This window comes from Microcaecilia unicolor, chromosome 11 (genome assembly GCF_901765095.1).
Source record: "Microcaecilia unicolor chromosome 11, aMicUni1.1, whole genome shotgun sequence".
Taxonomy (NCBI): domain Eukaryota; kingdom Metazoa; phylum Chordata; class Amphibia; order Gymnophiona; family Siphonopidae; genus Microcaecilia; species Microcaecilia unicolor.
In genome coordinates, this window is record NC_044041.1 from 62,343,690 (window position 1) to 62,362,135 (window position 18,446).

General features: G+C 41.9%; 1 protein-coding gene across 7 annotated transcripts in view; it reads right to left on the minus strand.

Annotated features, from left to right (window-relative positions):
- LOC115479594 (saxiphilin-like) overlaps positions 1 to 18,446 on the minus strand; it is a 93,844-nt gene that overhangs the window by 43,322 nt on the left and 32,076 nt on the right. For 6 of the 7 annotated variants that reach the window (XM_030217597.1, XM_030217594.1, XM_030217592.1 and 3 more), the window contains 4 exons: positions 6,507 to 6,669; positions 3,828 to 3,892; positions 2,123 to 2,280; positions 391 to 589 (listed from right to left, as the gene is read on the minus strand). In XM_030217597.1, the coding sequence (XP_030073457.1) occupies positions 391 to 589; positions 2,123 to 2,280; positions 3,828 to 3,892; positions 6,507 to 6,669 (585 nt within the window). The remainder of the gene's footprint in view (positions 1 to 390; positions 590 to 2,122; positions 2,281 to 3,827; positions 3,893 to 6,506; positions 6,670 to 18,446) is intronic. The other variant, XM_030217593.1, reaches the window with a different exon arrangement.

Below are 18,446 nucleotides of genomic sequence, written 5' to 3' on the forward strand. Positions count from 1 at the left end.
GGTCGTGTGTCAATTTTTAATGTTAAACGACTGGCATACTGAAGGAACAACTGTGTCAGATGGCTGTAATTTGATAAAACATTAAATAAATAGTTTTAAAATAAAAGTGTTTTCTATGGCTCTCCACACCTCTTTCACCAGCCTCACTGAAGGTTGAGTCTTTCATCATTATGCCTTTGGTTCTTCCTAGGAAGTTCTTTGTATTTATTTGTTACATTTGTATCCCACATTTTCCCACCTATTTGCAGGCTCAATGTGGCTTACATAGTACCGGAGAGGCTTTGGAGTCTCCGGTGAACAAATACAAAGTGATGTTGTGGTAGGATAAAGTTCATGTAGCACTGCTACATTAGGGAATCATACAAGGAAAGAGTTATGTCTATTACGTACTTGAGTTCTTACCTTCATGCCCAAGTCCCTTCAATAAAGCAACATAATCCCGGCCCAGGATTTCAGTGATGTCAGACTGTTCCTCCACAAGCTGCAGGCTTTGTGTGGTATCACGCAACAGTAAGTTTTGCCCTCTAAATGCTGCAGACATGAAGAGATTGAAACGGGTTCTTGCCTTCCCTTTTTGGCCAAACAGGTTCTGGAAATGGTACAAATGGTTTTACTAAAATACTCAATGTTCTCTTCTATAATTAGGAAACAAGCTAGTCTTAAAATACATCTCATGTGCTTGTCTTTCATTTTACTTCAAGGTTAAACATAGATCACTTACCTTCATGTGAAATTATTATCTTCCTATGCTATGACACTACTTCCTTCTTCAGGATATTACATCAAATGAGCAAAGTCAGGTTTTACCCTGCCACTTTCCCAGATAAAAACCCTTAGATATTTTCTCATAGGAATACCACATAGCAATATCTCCCCAATTGCTCCTCCTTCTCTGGCTTGCACACCTAAAACAAATGGATAAGTTTTTCATGGACAAGAAGAATGAGTCAGCCACACACTGGGGATGTCATCCGACAGTGCCAGAACTCAGAGAAACCTGAAAAGACCTTGCTGAGTATGTGCAAGCCACCCCCCACCACAGACGACACTGGCCAAAACTTTTTTCAGTTTCAGCTGAAACCGAAACTGCTAACAAAACTTTCTGAACACTTTCGGCTGGAACCGAAACTGCAGCCAAATCTTATCACCTAGCTTCAGCCAAAGCTGAAACCAAAAATTAAAGTTTGATGTCAAAGTGTCCATGTGAACCAACGACGCCCACTGGCGACTGTCAGAGCTGCAGTCGGCAGCCCTCTGCTAAACCCACAGGAGATTATTACTCTCTAGTCCCAGGAACTGCAAGCACAGGCTGACAACTGGGGCCCTCATGATCAAAAGCAATCTCTGGCGCTAGAGGCTGTTAACGTCATACTAGCGCCAGAGTTTGTAGCCGACCCATGATCAGAGCCCTCGAGCGCCTGAAACAGCGCCTGAAACAGCGCACTCGAGGGCTCTCAGTGCAAGTAGCATGCAAATGCATGCTAAACAGGGCTTCTAGCGCAATTAGCTTGCAAATGCATGCTAATTGGCGCTTAATGCATTCATCCCCAATAATCAGCTCTCACCTGGGGGAAAGGTAGGCAGCACAGAAAGGAGCGGCTCTCACCTGGGGAAAAGGTAAGCAGCACAGCAAGGAACGGCTCTAACCTGGGAAAAAGGTAAGCAGCATAGATAGGAGCAGCTCTAACCTGGGAGAAAAGTAAGCAGCACAGCAAGGAGCGGCTCTAACCTGGGGGAAAGGTAAGCAGCACAGAAAGGTGCAGCTCTAACCTGGGGAAAAGGTAAGCAGCACAGAAAGGAGCGGCTCTAACCTGAGGGAAAGGTAAGCAGCACAGAAAGGAGCGGCTCTAACCTGGGGGAAAGGTAAGCAGCACAGAAAGGTGCAGCACTAACCTGGGGGAAAGGTAAGCAGCAAAGAAAGGAGCGGCTCTAACCTGGGGGAAAGGTAAGCAGCACAGAAAGGAGTGGCTCTAACCTGGGGTAAAGGAGCAGCTCTAATCTGGGGGAAAGTTACACCTCACAGGAAGGAGGAGTTCTAACCTCCTCTTTATGATTTTATTCCCTGAATGTTTGATAAGAGCTTGAGATACAAAAGAATAATAAACTCTCGGTTCAAAGTTACCTGAATTATAGTGAGAAACTTCTTGGCAATCTTATGAAAGCTGTGCCTACTAATGACTGCCTTGCCAGGGCCACGGCCCAGGTTGCAGTTGCTGTATGCTGTCAAATTCGCTGTAGACCCATCGGGACATAATAGCTCATACTCTGCTTGTTCTGTATCTAAAAGACAAAAAGATTAAAAGCTGTATCAGAAGAGAGAAAGCGAGGAAGGGTCAGCTCCTGTCACAATACAAAGGCATGATCAAGAAAAGGCATTTCCTATTCTATGCCTACAGATATGGTCTTTATTAAATAAAGCTCCTCGTTTGGGTGTACCCCACAGAAATGATCCCTCTGGTTGGAGAGAAGCACACAAAATAGGGACTGAAATCTCATCTCCAACCCAAAGAAGCTTGAGAGGGAATTCACAAGTCTCCTATTCATTACCACATGAGCCAACCACTACTCCACTTGGTCAGTGAGAAGGATTAATGGCAAAGTATTTTCCCTTTACCTAGGAATCTCTAGGAAAGTGACCAGATGCGTAGCAAGACTTGGTATTTTGGATGGGCCCTTTCACGTGCATGTGCCCTCTTCCACACCCCCTAACCACACACCACAAATATCTTCCCGGAGATATTTTTAAGAACAAAAGAGGTTTTTTTTCACCTACCCCACATCTTCTCCCTTTCCTCTATGGCCTCCTGGCATCTGTGCTCCTGTCTCTGAACTCTGTCCCTCCCGGATGTCAGTACAGCTGTCCTCAGTGCCTGCAGTGATTCATTCTCACTGCTTGCGCTGGCCCCGCAGGCTTCCATCTGCCATGTCCCGCCCTCGCTGACGTCACTGTCTTTTTCAACATGGCTGATGGAAGCCTGCAGAGCTGGCACAAGCAGTGAGAACACCTGTACCAACACTGGGGAGGGAAGGAAAGAGGTTCAGAGACCGGAGTGCAGATGCTGGGATGCTGCGGAGGAGAGGGGGGAAGAGAACAGTATGGTGCTGCAGCCGGGTGGGCCTGAGCCAAGATTGGGTGGGCCTGTGCCCACTCAGGCCCACCTGTAGCTATGCCACTGAAAGTGACACTTTCATCTCCTCTAGAATAAAGCAGTGTGGTTGCTATGTTGGTCCACTTGAGCACACTGAAATAATGGTCAACAAGCCAAAAAGATCTAAACTAAAACCTTTCTTTCCAAGCTCTTTCTTCCAGAAAAGGAGAATCAAAAAAAAAAAATTGTTTGTAAGACAGTGATGGGTAGAGCTTCTGCCCTTACTGATACTAGCAGAGATGTCTAAAACACTGCAGTTTGCCCTCCAGAAAAGACCATGAACTCACATGCACACAACCACTGCTTAAGGAAAGGACAAGAGCAGATAGCATTAACAGCAACTTTAAGTGAAATCTGATGATGTCTTGTTTTTATCATTTGTTTGACTATTTTATTGTGTACAAAGTTTGTACCCCACCTAGCATTTTAGATAGAAAGGACTATAAATCTTAAAAATAAAAAAAAAATAATTTTCTACAAATGACAAACAGCATCGTACCTGACAGCTGTCAGAAGAGAAAAAAAAATTCTCAGCTGAATTCATTGACACTGTCACAGGTATATGTGCCTGTCCTGAACCCAGCTTTTCTCATCATAATTGTATTGCAAAAAGGAAGATGTAAGGAACACTACAGATAACCTACAGAAGAAAGGTACATGTTCTGCATATGGCCATACCTGTGGCATTTGCTATCGTTATGTGATCGAGAAATGCAACATCTCCCACACCGCTTGTTAAACATCTGCAAGAAATAAACACACTGTCAGGCTGACATACAGCACACAATCCTCCTCCTCTATCACCACACACTGCTTTAATTCTGTCTCCCACGATTCCCAAAAGATTGCCACGACTAACTCCTCCAAACACCATAAGCTCACGATGCAGTTCCGTCAACAGCACACATCCGCAACCCTATCTTCTCCCTACATCAGACATATATAACACTATATCTTTCTATCCCACTTTCCCTCTTACATTGTAACATAGTAGATGACAGCAGATAAAGACCTGCATGATACATCCAGTCTGCCCAACATACACATACTTAGTCTTGAGCTGTCCTTGCCATTTTCAGGAGACAGACCATAGAAGTCTGCCCAGCACTGGCTTAAGTTTCAACTTCTAGAATTGGCATCAAAGCCTACTCCAGTCCAACCAGATCTGTCTATCCATAACTGAGACACAAATCAGTACTAGCCTTAATTCCCAACTACTGGATTTGCAACTTAAGCACAGCTAAGTTGTTTTGATTTCATTCTCTTTCCATTTAAGAATCCTTTGTGCTTATCCCACACATTCTTACATATTTATAGATTCAATCTCTGGGCTGAAGCCCCTATTTTTATGTATGTCATGAAACACCTAGCCACCCACCTGGGGTTACCCCGCAGCCACTTAGAGGGTCTATCTCCAGCACAGCTCAGGTCTGCCTGCACCTGCCACTTGTGCTCTACACTAGCACTCTCCTCCCACCAACTGGATCACAACTGCCTCTGGGCAAGTCTCCCGCTCTCAATTTATCCCCAGTGATTTCTAGGTTACTGAGGCCACACTCCCAGTGGTCCCACATTTCCTGGAAAGCACTCACAGAACCAACACACAAACCACCAGGATTCTTTATCAGTACAGCTAGCAGAGTCAACAAACTAAACAGGTTTATTGTCACAACTTGAACAGTGAACAGAAAATGTGCAATCTGCAAAAAATATGAAATATGGATCAATTATAAAACTATCTAAAATTTGTTTACTTTCTAAAAAGTACCTGGGAAGATCAGGACATATAACTGTTCACAGAGCCTCAGCAAAGAGATTCTACTCTCTTTTCTTCCTGGCTAAGACTGGGGCAAAAGCCTGTACATTCCAAATGAAACCGAGCACCTGGGTTAATCAGAGCCCAGAACAACAAGTTTGAAAGTATACTACAGAGTACAGACTGCCTTTCCAAAAGACTTGAACAAAGAAAACAGCCTTGGTTCTACAGCAGCTTCAAAACAAACATGAACCACCTTCTGGCCAAACTAGAGAAATACACTTCAGGAAATACCCAATACATTTTACAGGCTTAAAACACACTGTTGTCATAATGCAGATGAAATTCAGATCCTCTTTTTTTTTTCACCTCTTCCTCACTTAACACAATCCCTTTCCAAAACTGTCTTCATTCTTTTGTTGACTGGTTTTGGGATCACCATCTATTCCTTAATTGAACTAAGTGTAAAACACCACTCCTTGTTCCTCAACTCTCCTTCCTATTTGCATCAAAGGGGACCATCCAGATTTTTCAAGACTCCATGTATCGGGGGTTCTTCCAGACTCTAAAATTGTGATTTAAACCTCAGAAAGACTTGGTTATATGCTGTGCTTTCTTTGCACCAAATTGGATGTATGCTGTTGAACTTTTTCTCTCCCCCACTTTGGTGTGAACACTAGTTATTTCTAAGCTCAATTATTGTAATGCAGTCAACAATGGTCTCCCTATCTCCTCTATCAAGCAACTTCAACTTGTCCAATAAACTGCAGTCAAGTTTCCTCACAATGCTCTTTGTTATGATCATGTTATTCCACTTCTCAAGCATGAACTTCGGCTTCCCATTACGGTATATTTAAAATTCAAAATCCTTGTACTGGTTCACAAAGTGTTCTTTTCCCAGGATCCCATTTATCTTTCTTCATTATTGGTTCCTTATACACCTGAATGTTCTCTTTACTCTTCCTAGGCTGCACTGCTCTAATGTCCTCCCCCATCTTGCCTGAACCTCGACATCACTAGGAACTCTGCCTTTTCATATCTAGGACCTCTCCTTTGGAATTCCCCTCCATTATCCATGTACCTTGAGCCTTCTCTCTCTACATTCAAGCAACCCTGCCTCTTCAATCTAGCCTATAGTTAATGTCTTCATGGAGGACCTTGGGACCCACCTCTCTCCCTTCTATTTACTGTTCTCCCTACCACCTCTCAATGTGTGTCTCTACCCTCCTTCCACTGTTCCCTGCTGTTCCCATATTCTCATTTCCCTCTTTTCCTATTTTGATTTATAAAATTATAAGCTGCCATGCTGTGCCATGGTATGAAAGGTAATATATCAAATCCTAGTTCTACAACTTCTTGTAGTTTACTTCTTCTGCATTTCTCTCCACAGTCAACAATGCATACTCCCACAACCATTCCCATCATCTTCTTACAGTCATACAACCCTTCTACATCATTATCACACGTTCCTATATCCGCACCTTACCTTCTCTCCATACACACAGTACTGAAACAGTATCTCTGGCACCAGCTCGCTGTACATATCTTATTATAGAATCAGACTTGAGGTGCAGGTCTAATCCAGTCAGAAAGTACATTACCTGAAAGCTCCTTCTGAGTCCGAGAAGGGTTCATTATGGCTGCTCTCACAGAAGTAGTTTTTGTCCCTGATGTAGGACTTCTGCCCTTGGCAGAGGGCACACAGTTGTGGAGCTGCCACTCCAACCCCTGGGATACAGCTTGCATTGAAATACTCACTGAGGGCTGAGAACAGGAAAAATCTAATGGCACCACTATTTGGATTAGAGCAATACAAAAGCCTGTGCTAAAACTGCCTGAAATCTAAGAAAAAACAGATTCAGCAAAGGAGTACAGCAAAGAGAAGCTTTCAGCCTCAAAAGATAGGAAAAACATAGGAAAAGCCACATCATTATACTGAGCAGAACATGATCACCCCTACTCTGTGCAGTACCCTCTCTAGCAAGGACATCTAACCTGTAGTGCTTAGAGGACAAATGCAACAACCACTACTTTACAGCCTTACAAATCTCCACCAGAGAGACCAAGTGAGTATCTGTCTGGTGTAACAGACCCTCAAAACCTACAGGGGCCTGATACCCTTTGAGGAGGTATGTTAAAGAGACAGCTTCCTTCAGCCACTGAACTCTCATTGCCTTTGTAGAGGCCTCTCCCTTATTAAGCCCAGCAACATTTGTTTTGCTGGGCTTAATAAAAACCCATTGGTCACCTCCACGTATTGAATCAGAGCCCAACATACATCTAAGGTGCAGAGAACGGAGAAGTCTTCACCATAATTGTTGTTGCAAAAAGGCGGCAGAAAGATCACATGATTCACAAAAAAAGGCAGAGAGCACCTTCTAAAGGAAGGAAAGAGTTGAATCAAAAACCAAAAGTGAAGGCAAATTTTTCATTCAAATGGGTGCAAAACCAGTTGAGGTATTTTGGTATTAATATCATAAATAATCTTTTGAAGCAAATTATGTACCACTGATTAAACAAAATCACAGAAGTCCTGGTTAAATGGCAATAGGGAGCATGGCCAAACTCCCTTCTTTATGATGACTGAAAAAAGCATGGGATTTTAGAGTAGTTCTTCACTGCCATCAAATCTATGCCTGGGGTGCCCCATTGACTCCTGATGATAGATAAGGCCTCCTCAGAAACTCCCACTCTCCAAGGTCAAGGGAGTATCTGCTCAGGAAGTCCACTTGGACATTCAAAGACCCTGCATTGTTTGCTGTCGACAATGCCTACAGCAGACCCTCAACCCATGCAAACAGCAGTGAGACCTCTTGATTGATGCAATCCTTGCTCATCCCTGCTGGTTGACATAGGTCAGCGCTGTGACATTGTTTGCAGAGGATTCTGATTGCCTTACTCGAATCATTGACTCAAAGGTCTGCAACACTTGCTGGATGGTTTTGTCATCACCAGCTGATTTACTGACCAATTGTCCTTCGCAACCAACCACCACCCCTGGCCCAGGCAAAGGGCTCCCCCCAGCCCTTACAAAGATCAGCAATGTTCAATATCTGCTACAATTATTAAGAACTGGGTTTTGTGTGCCCTTGTGTTTTTTTAGGGCTCACTGACTGATATTTATTGAGATTGTGCTCTGATGATACACAGAGACTGAAGAAACTGCAATTTAGGGTTTATGTTTAATGTTCTTTGTGGGATTTACATATGTGATCAGGGTATAAGTCTGGTGTGGATGGCAATGTGAGTGAGTTGCAGGGATACTATTTGGTAATTCTTTTAATGCACTGGTTTGTTTTCACTAATAAAGATTTTGTAATTTATATAGAACTGGAGTACTGTTTGTTGTTAATGTTTACTTAATTGATGCTAGACATTTGCCACCGCATTCCTACTTTTCTCAAACTCCACCTTCTGTGGGGCAAGCTGTTATTGTTTAAATTTTAAAATTTTGCATGGGCTGGCACCAAGGTATAAGGAATCCCTGGTCTCCTTGTATATGTCAGAGTGCAGTCTGCATTCAAGAGAGTAAATTTCAGGTAGAATTACCTGCAGCCAATCAATTTCACTTACAAAAATAGGACTATCAATTTTTGGATAAAAATTCCTGTTTATTTCTTAGTACAGCTTATGCGTTGGAGAAGAAATGCATACTCAAACACTGGGTACTTGAAGAGCCTCCCTCATTCTTGAACTGGAGAAACAGATTGCATGCTCTCATGTTGTGGGATGCAAGGGCTGCAAGGAGTTCTTCAAAGGGGCGAAGGGCTTTCCTATCTATCTGGAACTGTTATTTGCATAAAATCTCCCATAAAGCTAGAAGTGCTGTACTGAATACATTTCAGAGTGTTGCTTGAGTGGGTACAGTTATGTACAGGATTGTTTAGGGGTTCTTAGATTGGGTGGGGGGTGGGGAGGAATTGGAGTATTGGATGTTATCTTTCAAAGGAAGGCCTGGGGTTATAAGAGTCCAAATGCCAGCCATCTTACAAATCTGGCAAGGAAAAGGTTTGTAGGGAAGAAGGGAGGGGGTGACTTTGAATATTTGATAACATTGAACAGAAAAAAGGGTGGTGGGGTGGGAGGCACAAGGAGGGTTATCGTATACATAAAAAAGGATCGAGTGTTACTGGGTTATTGCTGACAGATGTTCCTACTTATTGTTTTATCATGCTTGCTTCTTGTTATGTAACCGTTAGATGTGTCTGTCTAGCTTTGTTGTTCAGCTGTATGTTGTTAGGTTTTCTTTGAACCTGAATAAAAACTGTTAAACCTTAAAAAAAAGAAAGGACTATCAAAGGGATGGGACCAGAATATTCAAATCTGTTGCCACTGAAATTGTGGCAATTATCTTTGAATGGACTATTTTGTTCCACAATAAAGGCTTGACTGTTTGAAACATTTTTACTGGGGTAATTCTTAACTGTATATGATTGTTCAATATTGTACAATAGGGGTATTTTATAATTCACCTTGAACTAATGGTTAAGTGGAATATAAATGTTAAATTAAATTTTTTTTTAGGCATTGCTCTGGAGGAAGAGCGACAGAGATAGATTCTGGACTCCTTCAGGCATTTCTCCAGGAGCCAGGCAGCAGAACCTGAAGCCCCCTCTGCCTGCTCATCCTCAACTGGGTGACTGGTTCTCCAACCAAGCCCAGAAGTCACCACAAACCAATTTTAAGAGGAATGCTGCATAGGTGATATACCTGTCCATCATTTCATGGAGGCAGAGAATACTGAGGTGTTGGTGGCTGCATGGTACCCTATATAGTGCTGGAGCTCACAAGCCTTGGTTCTCTGCCTCCATCTGCTGGTAAAGAAGCATTATCCCATTTATTATGGGCTGGTCTGGTGGATAAGGAATTTGCCTTGAATAAGACACTGCAAACAGTGGACATATAAGTGCTAAATTAACTGTGTTAAAAGGCACCTGGAGTCTTTTCACTGAAGCTATTAAAAGATGGAAGATGGGAAACAGAATCAGAAAAGGATTCACAGGTTGCTATATGTAGTATTTGAGAGTAGACAAATGTATAGTTTTTAGGATCTGCAGGTATGATATGAATACCTGCTAACCACTTGCTGTGATAGGAGGTATGACCTCCCTGGTATATAATACACAACTATGGAAAACCACATAAATTCCTCCTACAGGCATATACATCACTGTGTCTTTAAGAAGGAGATCACTACTACTACTACTTGACATTTCTAAAGCGCTACTAGGGTTACGCAGCGCTGTACAGTTTAACAAAGAAGGACAGTCCCTGCTCAAAGGAACTTACAGTCTAAAGAACAAAACGTCAAGTGGGGGCAGTCTAGATATCCTGAATGGAGGTATAATGGTTATATGCCGAAGGCGACATTGAAGAGGTGGGCTTTGAGTAAGGATTTGACGATCACTGCAGACAAGAGCTTTTAGTATAGTGAATCCAGGGCAATGATGGGACAAATGGTCTGGACACGCCCCAGTATATATATTCTTTGGGGGCCAAATTGTTATGGTGCTGAATAATTTGTTACCACAACCTCCTGCCTTTGAGACAGGATGCTATATTATTTGAAGATTTTACAGATCACCCTGATTAGGATACAGGAGTGATGCAGTTTATCCACAAAGTGTTATTAAGAGCCCATAAATGTATCCTCTTACACTGCTTATGCTGGACTCAAGCTGTCCCTCCAATGGAGGGCCTTATGGCACAGACGCTTCCAAATTATGATAACATAAGAATAGCCATACTGGGTCAGACCAGTGGTCCATCTAGTTCAGTATCCTGCTTCCAACAGTGGCTCATCCTAAAAGAAATCCACTTAGTAGCAACATTCCATGCTAACAATCCCAGGGCAAGAAGTGGATTCCTCTAGGACCATCTCAATAACAGACTAATGATTTTTCCTTCAGGAACTTGTCCAAACCTTTTTTTAAACCTCTATATGCTAACTGCTGTTACCACATCCTCCAGCAGTGAGTTGCAGAGCTTAGCTATTCTTGGGAGTGAAAAAATATTTCCTCCTATTTGTTTTAAAAGTATTTACATGTAATTTCATTGAGTGTCCCCTTTATTGGAGAACATGGCGGTAAAGAGACATAAACCTGAACAGTGGGAATGAATTATGCAAACCTGGGAATTGTTTTGGAACTCAATACTGCACAGAGCCAGAAGATGATTAGGATTTATTGTTAAGTTGTCCTTATTATGCAATTTGGAGTATTTTCTTTGGACATGCTGTATGATCCAGTTGACATGCTCACTGAAAGATAGAGGATGCCTATCCAAGGCCTTGGACAGAATTACTGGAGGTGGGGAAAGGGGGGATGCTGTACCTATGTAGTTTGATTGTTTCTTTCTACGGGACTCTGTAAGAGCCACACAGGCACCAGTAGTATGCTTTATAAACTTCTTTACATGTATAGATGGAAACATAGGGCCCGATATATAGGTATTCAAAACTAATTAAATGGACAGGAACAGCTCCTGGCTGGTTAAATAGCATTTTAATGCCTAACCACAGATATTCCTGTTGAATATCCATAACCGGCTATATTGTGCAACATAGCCAGTTAGGGGTGGATATTCAATGCCAAAATGGATATGTTTAGCAGTTAAAATAGGCCACATAAATAGAAGGCCTATCTCTAACCGCTAAGCACTTAACCAATTGGCACTGAATACTGGCTTAACTGGTTAAATTGCCGCAGTCAAAAATGAAACTGAATATTCAATGACAGTCACCGGAAATGGCCCAGCATTGAAGACAGTTTATAGTTTATTAGAACTTGTTATACCGCCTAAGCTGACTTGCAGAACTGAGTGGTTTACATACTAAAAACATAAAATAATAGAACAGAAAAAGAACTACAATATTCAAATAGGAAAGTTAGCAAACACAACAGGCAATCAATCCAAAGTTAAAAGAGGTGGGGGTAAGAATAAGAAAGAGAGGGAAGGAGGGAAGGAAGGAAGGAAGGGGAAAACGGAAAAGGAAAGGAAGGGGGAATAGAAATTTTCCAATGAACTCCTGTCGCGTGGCTATCCTAAATCTGTCCTAAAACGTGCGTTTCGTCGAGCTAAATACAACAACAGAAACCTGTTATTGAAGACCAAAGAACAAGTTCACCCTGACGAATCAACTATGACATGTGTAATGCGTTTTGTCCCTAAAGGTGAAAGAATAACTAAGATTATTAAACAACACTGGGACATCATGCGTACACATCCCCTTTTTAAAGAGCTGGGAGTCAGGACAGCTTTTTCCCGGGCAAGGAATTTAAAGGAGATCTTAAGTCCTGCAATGCTACCAGTGACAAATACAGTAGAGCAGTCTATTAAACTTGGTCATTACAAATGCAACAAAAAAAGTTGCAAAACTTGTGAGTTAACTATTGAAACAGATAGTTTCTGCCACAAGAATCACATCCATAAATTACTTAATTACACTACCTGTCAGACGACTCACATCGTATATAGCATTCGGTGCCCTTGCGATAAAATCTATATAGGTAAATCCAGCAGGTCGCTTAATGTCTGCATGACTGAACATAGATCTAGAATCATGGCAAGAAATATAGGTGCTCCATTAGTGCAACATTGCATGGACAAAGGTCACACAGTAGACATGCTCAGATGTCAAGTTATAGAACATGTAACTACACATTCGAGGGGAGGCGATCGCAACAGGAAATTGTCACAGCGTGAATCTTATTGGATTTTTAATCTAGATACGATCGAACCAGGAGGTTTAAATACATATATGCATTGGGGTTGCTTTCTATAAGGTTGTAGCGTATCACGTTTAGCCGATTCACAGATGACGTTTACGGCATTAATGACGCACGGGAAGCACTCAGCAGTTCCGGTGCTGACTCTTTATATAGAAAAGAACGCCGCCGCCATCTTTGCATTAAGATAGAGTGAGCATAAGATATACCAGGAAGCTGGAACCGTAAGTCTTGAGCTTAGTTTTCTAGGAGGATTTCATTTAGAGATGACACATGTATTAACATTCTTGGTGTAATTTGTTTAATTAATTCTTTGTTATATATTGATGGCTTTGCAGGATTATCCCTTGACAAAGCAATTTGGCGAAACAGGTCCTGTCGGGATAACGAAGGTTCCTGGTTGCTCCTTATTATATTCACAAAATACACAAGATAAGTTATTTTGTTGATTGATTGGTGGTTGTACAAATAGTTTTCTTCCTACCATTATAAGTGTGTGCTCTAAGTACTTTTTACATGATATTCATCTTTATTACAATTTATCATATTTTGGATGGAGGGGGTAGTCAATGATTAAAAACTGCTACGGCTGCTAGACAAAAATATTTTGTCATAACATACAGCCAAACTATTATCTATGAGACATCCCCAAAAATTTAAGTTATATCATACTATGTGACACACACTTATCTATTTTCTACTTTTCGTTTTTGGTTGTTGAGTTTTGATAACTTAATAAGTAGAACGCCTAATCCTTTTTACAGTATCCTAGAAATAAGCAGTGGATTTTCCCCAAGTCCATTTCAATAATGGTTTATGGACTTTTCTTTTATAAAGCTATTCAAACCTTTTTTAACCCTGCTAACTGCTTTTACTGCTTTCTCTGGCAAAGAATTCCAGAGTTTAATTACACATTGAGTGAAGAAATATTTTCTCAGATTTGTTTTAAATTTACTACTTTGTAGCATCATTGCGTGCCCCCTAGTCCTAGTATTTTTGGAAAGAGTAAACAAGCGATTCACGTCTACCCACTCCATGCTACTCATTATTTTATACACTTCTATCACATCTCCCCTCAGCCGTCTTTTCTCCAGCTCAAGAGCCCTGGCTGCTTCAGCCTTTCTTCATAGGGAAGTCATCCAATCCCCTTTATCATTTTCATTGCCCTTCCCTGTACCTTTTCTAATTCCACCATATCTTTTTTGAGATGCAGTGACCAGAACTGCACATAATATTCGAGGTGAAGTCGCACCATGGAGTGATACAAAGGCATTATAACTTCCTCATTTTTTGGTTTTCAATCCCTTTCCTAATAATACCTAATATTTTATTTGCTTTCTTAGCCACCGCCGCCACACACTGAGCAGAGGGTTTCAACGTATCATCAACGATGAAACCTAGATCCATTTCCTGGTTAGTGACTCCTAATGTGGAACCTTGTATTACGTAGCTATAGTTCAGGTTCCTCTTTTCCACGTGCATCACTTTACACTTGCTCACATTAAACATCATCTGCCATTTGGATACCAAGAGGGGCATTTTCGAAAGAAACGTCCAAGTTGTAATTTGAACGTCCTTGCAAAACGGCGAAATTCAGGGGCGGAGAAACCCGTATTTTCGAAAAAAGATGGATGTCCATCTTTCGTTTCGAAAGTACCATCAGAGACGTCTGGACGTCCCTAGACACGGACGTTTCTGACTTTCAGCGATTTTCGAAACCAAAGACGTCCATGTCAAAAACGTCCTAATGCAAGCCATTTGGATATGGGAGGAGCCAGCATTTCTAGTGCACTGATTCCCCTGACACCAACCGGGCACCCTAGGGGGCACTGCAGTGGACTTCATAAAATGCTCCCAGGAACATAGCTCCCTTACCTTGTGTACTGAGCCCCCCAACCCCCCCCCCCAAAACCCACTACCCCCAACTGTACACCACTACAGTGGGTTTGTGGTGGGTTTTGGAGGGCTCACTGTTTCCTCCACAAATATAACAGGTAGGGGGGGTATGGGCCTGTGTCCGCCTGTCTGAAGTGCATTGCAGTACACATTAAAATTGCTTCTGGGACCTGCATGCACTGCCATGGACCAGAGTATGACATCTGAGGCTGGCACGACATACTTTTAAAGATGTTTTTTGAGGGTGGGAGGGGGTTAGTGACCACTGGGGGAGCAACAGGAGGTCATCCCTGATTCTCTTCGGTGGTCAGCTGGTCATTTCAGGCACCTTTTTGTGCCTTATTCGTAATAAACACACGTCTGGGTGAAAACGTCCAAGTGTTCATCAGGGATGTCCTTGTTTTTTTCGATTATGTATCAAAGAAGTCCAAGTGTTAGGCACGCCTTCACTACACCTCTGACACGCCCCCTTGAAATTTGGACATCCTTGCGACAGACTGCAGTTGGAGACGTCCAAAATCGGGTTTCGATTATACCGATTTGGACGTCTCTGGGAAAAGGATGTCCATCTTCTGTTTTATGTTGAAAGATGGACGTCCTTCTCTTTTGAAAATGAGCCCACAAGTCTCCCAGTCTCGTAAGGTCCTCTTGTAATTTTTTTACAATCCTCTCACAATGTAACAACTTTGAATAACTTTGTGTAATCAGGAAATTTAATGACCTCACTAGTTACACCCATCTCTAGATAATTTATAAATATGTTAAAAAGCAGCGGTCCCAGCACAGACCCCTGGGGAACCTCATTATCTACCCTTCTCCATTGAGAATACTGACCATTTAAACCTACTCTGCTTTCTATCTTTTAGCCAGTTTTTAGTCCACAATAGGACACTACCTCCTATCCCATGACTTTCCAATTTCCCCTGGAGTCTTTCATGAGGTACTTTGTCAAATGCCTTTTGAAAATCCAGATACACAATATCAACTGGCTCACCTTTATCCACATGTTCGTTCACCCCTTCAAAGAAATGTAGTAAATTGGTGAGGCAAGGTTTTCTTTCACTAAACCCATGTTGGCTTTCTCTCATTAATCCATGCTTTTGAATATGCTCTGTAATTTTATTCTTTATAATAGTGTCTACCATTTTGCCCAGCACCAACATCAGGCTCACCGGTCTATAATTTCCTGGACCACCTCTGGAACCTTTTGTAAAAATAGGCATTACATTGGCCACCATCCAATCTTCCAATACCATACTTGATTTTAAAGATAAATTACATATTAACAATAGTTCTGCAAGTTCATTTTTTAATTCTATCAGTACTCAGGGATGAATACCATCTGGACCAGGAGATTTGCTACTCTTCAATTTGTCAAATTGCCCCATTACATCCTCTAGGTTTAGAGAGATTTCATTCAGCTTTGAATACCATTTCTGGCACCGGTATCTCTCCCAAATCTTCCTTGGTGAGGATCAAAGAATTTATTTAATCTCTCTGCTATGGCTTTGTCTTCCCCGAGTGCCCCTCTTACCCCTCGGTCATCTAGTGGTCCAACCGATTCTTTTGCCGGCTTCTTGCTTTTACTATGTGTTTTTGCCTCCAGCACAATCTTTTTTTCAAAGTCCCTTTTTGCCTTCCTTATCAGCGCTTTGCATTTGACATGACATTCCTTATGCTGTTTCTTATTATTTTCAGTCAGATCCATTTCCTGAAGGATTTTATTTTAGCTCTTATAGCTTCCTTCACCTCACTTTTTAATCACGCCAGCTGTAGTTTGATCTTCCTCCTTTTTTTAATATATGGAATATATTTGGCCTGGGCTTCCAGGATGATATTTGTGAACAGCATCCATGCCTGATGTAAATTTTTGACCTTCAAAGCTGCTCCTCTAAGATTTTTCACCATTCTTCTCATTTTATCATAGTCTCCTTTTTGAAAGTTAAATGTTAATGTAGTGGATTCCTGTGTGTATTTACTCCAAAGCCAATATCAAATCTGATCATATGATCGCTGTTATCAAGCAGCCCCAGCATCATTGCCTCCTGCACCAGATTATACGCTCCACTAAGGATTGTCTAGAATTTTTTTCTCCTCGTCAGCTCCTGTACCAGCTGTTCTATAAAGCAGTCCTTGATTTCGTAAAGGAATTTTACCTCCATAGCATACCCTGTTACATTTACCCAGTCAATATCGGGGTAATTGAAATCACCCATTGTTATTGTGTTCCCCAGTTTGTTAACCTCCCTAATTTCTGATAACATTTCTACATATGTCTGTTCATCTTGGCCAGGTGGATAGTAGTACACTCCTATCACTTTCCTTTTCCCCTTTACACATGAAATTTCAATCCACAGGGATTCCAAGATGTGTTTTGTTTCCTGCAGAATTTTCAATCTATGTGAGTCAAGGTCCTCCTTAACATACAATGCTACCCCCTCCACCAATTTGATCCACCCTAACACTATGATATAATTTGTACCCTGGTGTGACAGTGTCCCACTGGTTATCCTCCTTCCACCAGGTCTCAGATACGCCTATTATACCTAATTTTTCATTTAGTGCAATATATTCTAACTCCCCCATCTTATTTCTTAGGCTTATGGCAGTTGCATATAGAAATTTCAAACTATGTTTGTTGTTCCTATTTACAACTTGCTCAGCAGTTGTCTGTGTTAATTTACAATCTGCTTTTTCTTTAAAGACACCTGGTCTACTATGGTCTCTATCGTAACCTTGCTATTGGGATACCCTATCATCCCTGTTTTGGTGATATCTTTGAAAGATATCTTCTTCCAAACCATGATCTTTTGAACGACTATCAGCCTTCCCCCAGATTCTAGTTTAAAAGCTGCTGTATCCCCTTTTTAAATGTTGATGCCAGCAGCCTAGTCCCACCCTGGTTAAGGTGGAGCCCATCATTCTGGAATAGGCTCCCCCTTCCCTAGAATGTTGCCCAGTTCCTTACAAATCTCAAACCCTCCTCCCTGCACCATTGCCTCATCCATGCATTGAGACTCTGCAGTCTGCAGCAATGCCTGTCTCTAGGGCCCAGCGCGGGAAGCACTTCAGAAAATGCTACCCTAGAGATTCTGGATTTGAGCATTCTACCCAAGAGCCTAAATTTGGCTTCCAGAACCTCTCTCCCACATTTTCCTATGCCATTGGTACCCACATGTACCAAGACAGCCGGCTCCTCCTCCTCAATGTTTTATGCCCCAAATGTTTTTGCTCTTTCCTTTTTTCAGACCTATCTATACTGAGATTCTTCCTTTAGGCCTTATCTTTCTCAGAAATGGCAACAATATTTAACAGCTAATAAGCGCCATGCCTCGGACCCCATATTAATTTTGGGAAACAGCGAAGGCTGTTTTGAGAGGGAAAACCATTGCCTGTGTGGCTGACAGGAGACGGAAACAGGCTTGGAACGTCAGGTTGACCGTTGTAAGAGGGAGTGGATTTTGTGTCTGTTTCCAACAACCATAGATAATTTACAAGCTGATAGGGTGACCCTTAATGCCCTTATGAACAGACGATTAAGTCCCTTGGGTATTATAAGCATAAGCTATATCAGCATGAAAAATCGGGCAGGGAGGTTGCTAGCTCATTTAGTCCATCCTTGGGAGGGCCCCCGGTTTTGTAAAAATACACGTAATCAGAGTAAACTCGTATCTAACAAGGAACAGCTGATACAGTTGTTTTCCCAATATTTTGCTCGATTCTATCAGCAGTCTTCTGTTCCAGTTGAGACCATTCAGTCATATGTCCCTTCTTTGGGTTTGCCTAGAATTGGCCCCTAGGCTGCCGAGTGCTTGCATAAGCCGATTTCAGCTTTGGAGATCCTTCAGTCCATAAAACAGGGCTCCCAGGTCCTGATGGTCTGAGCACTGAATGTTATAAACTTCTGCAAGATCATGT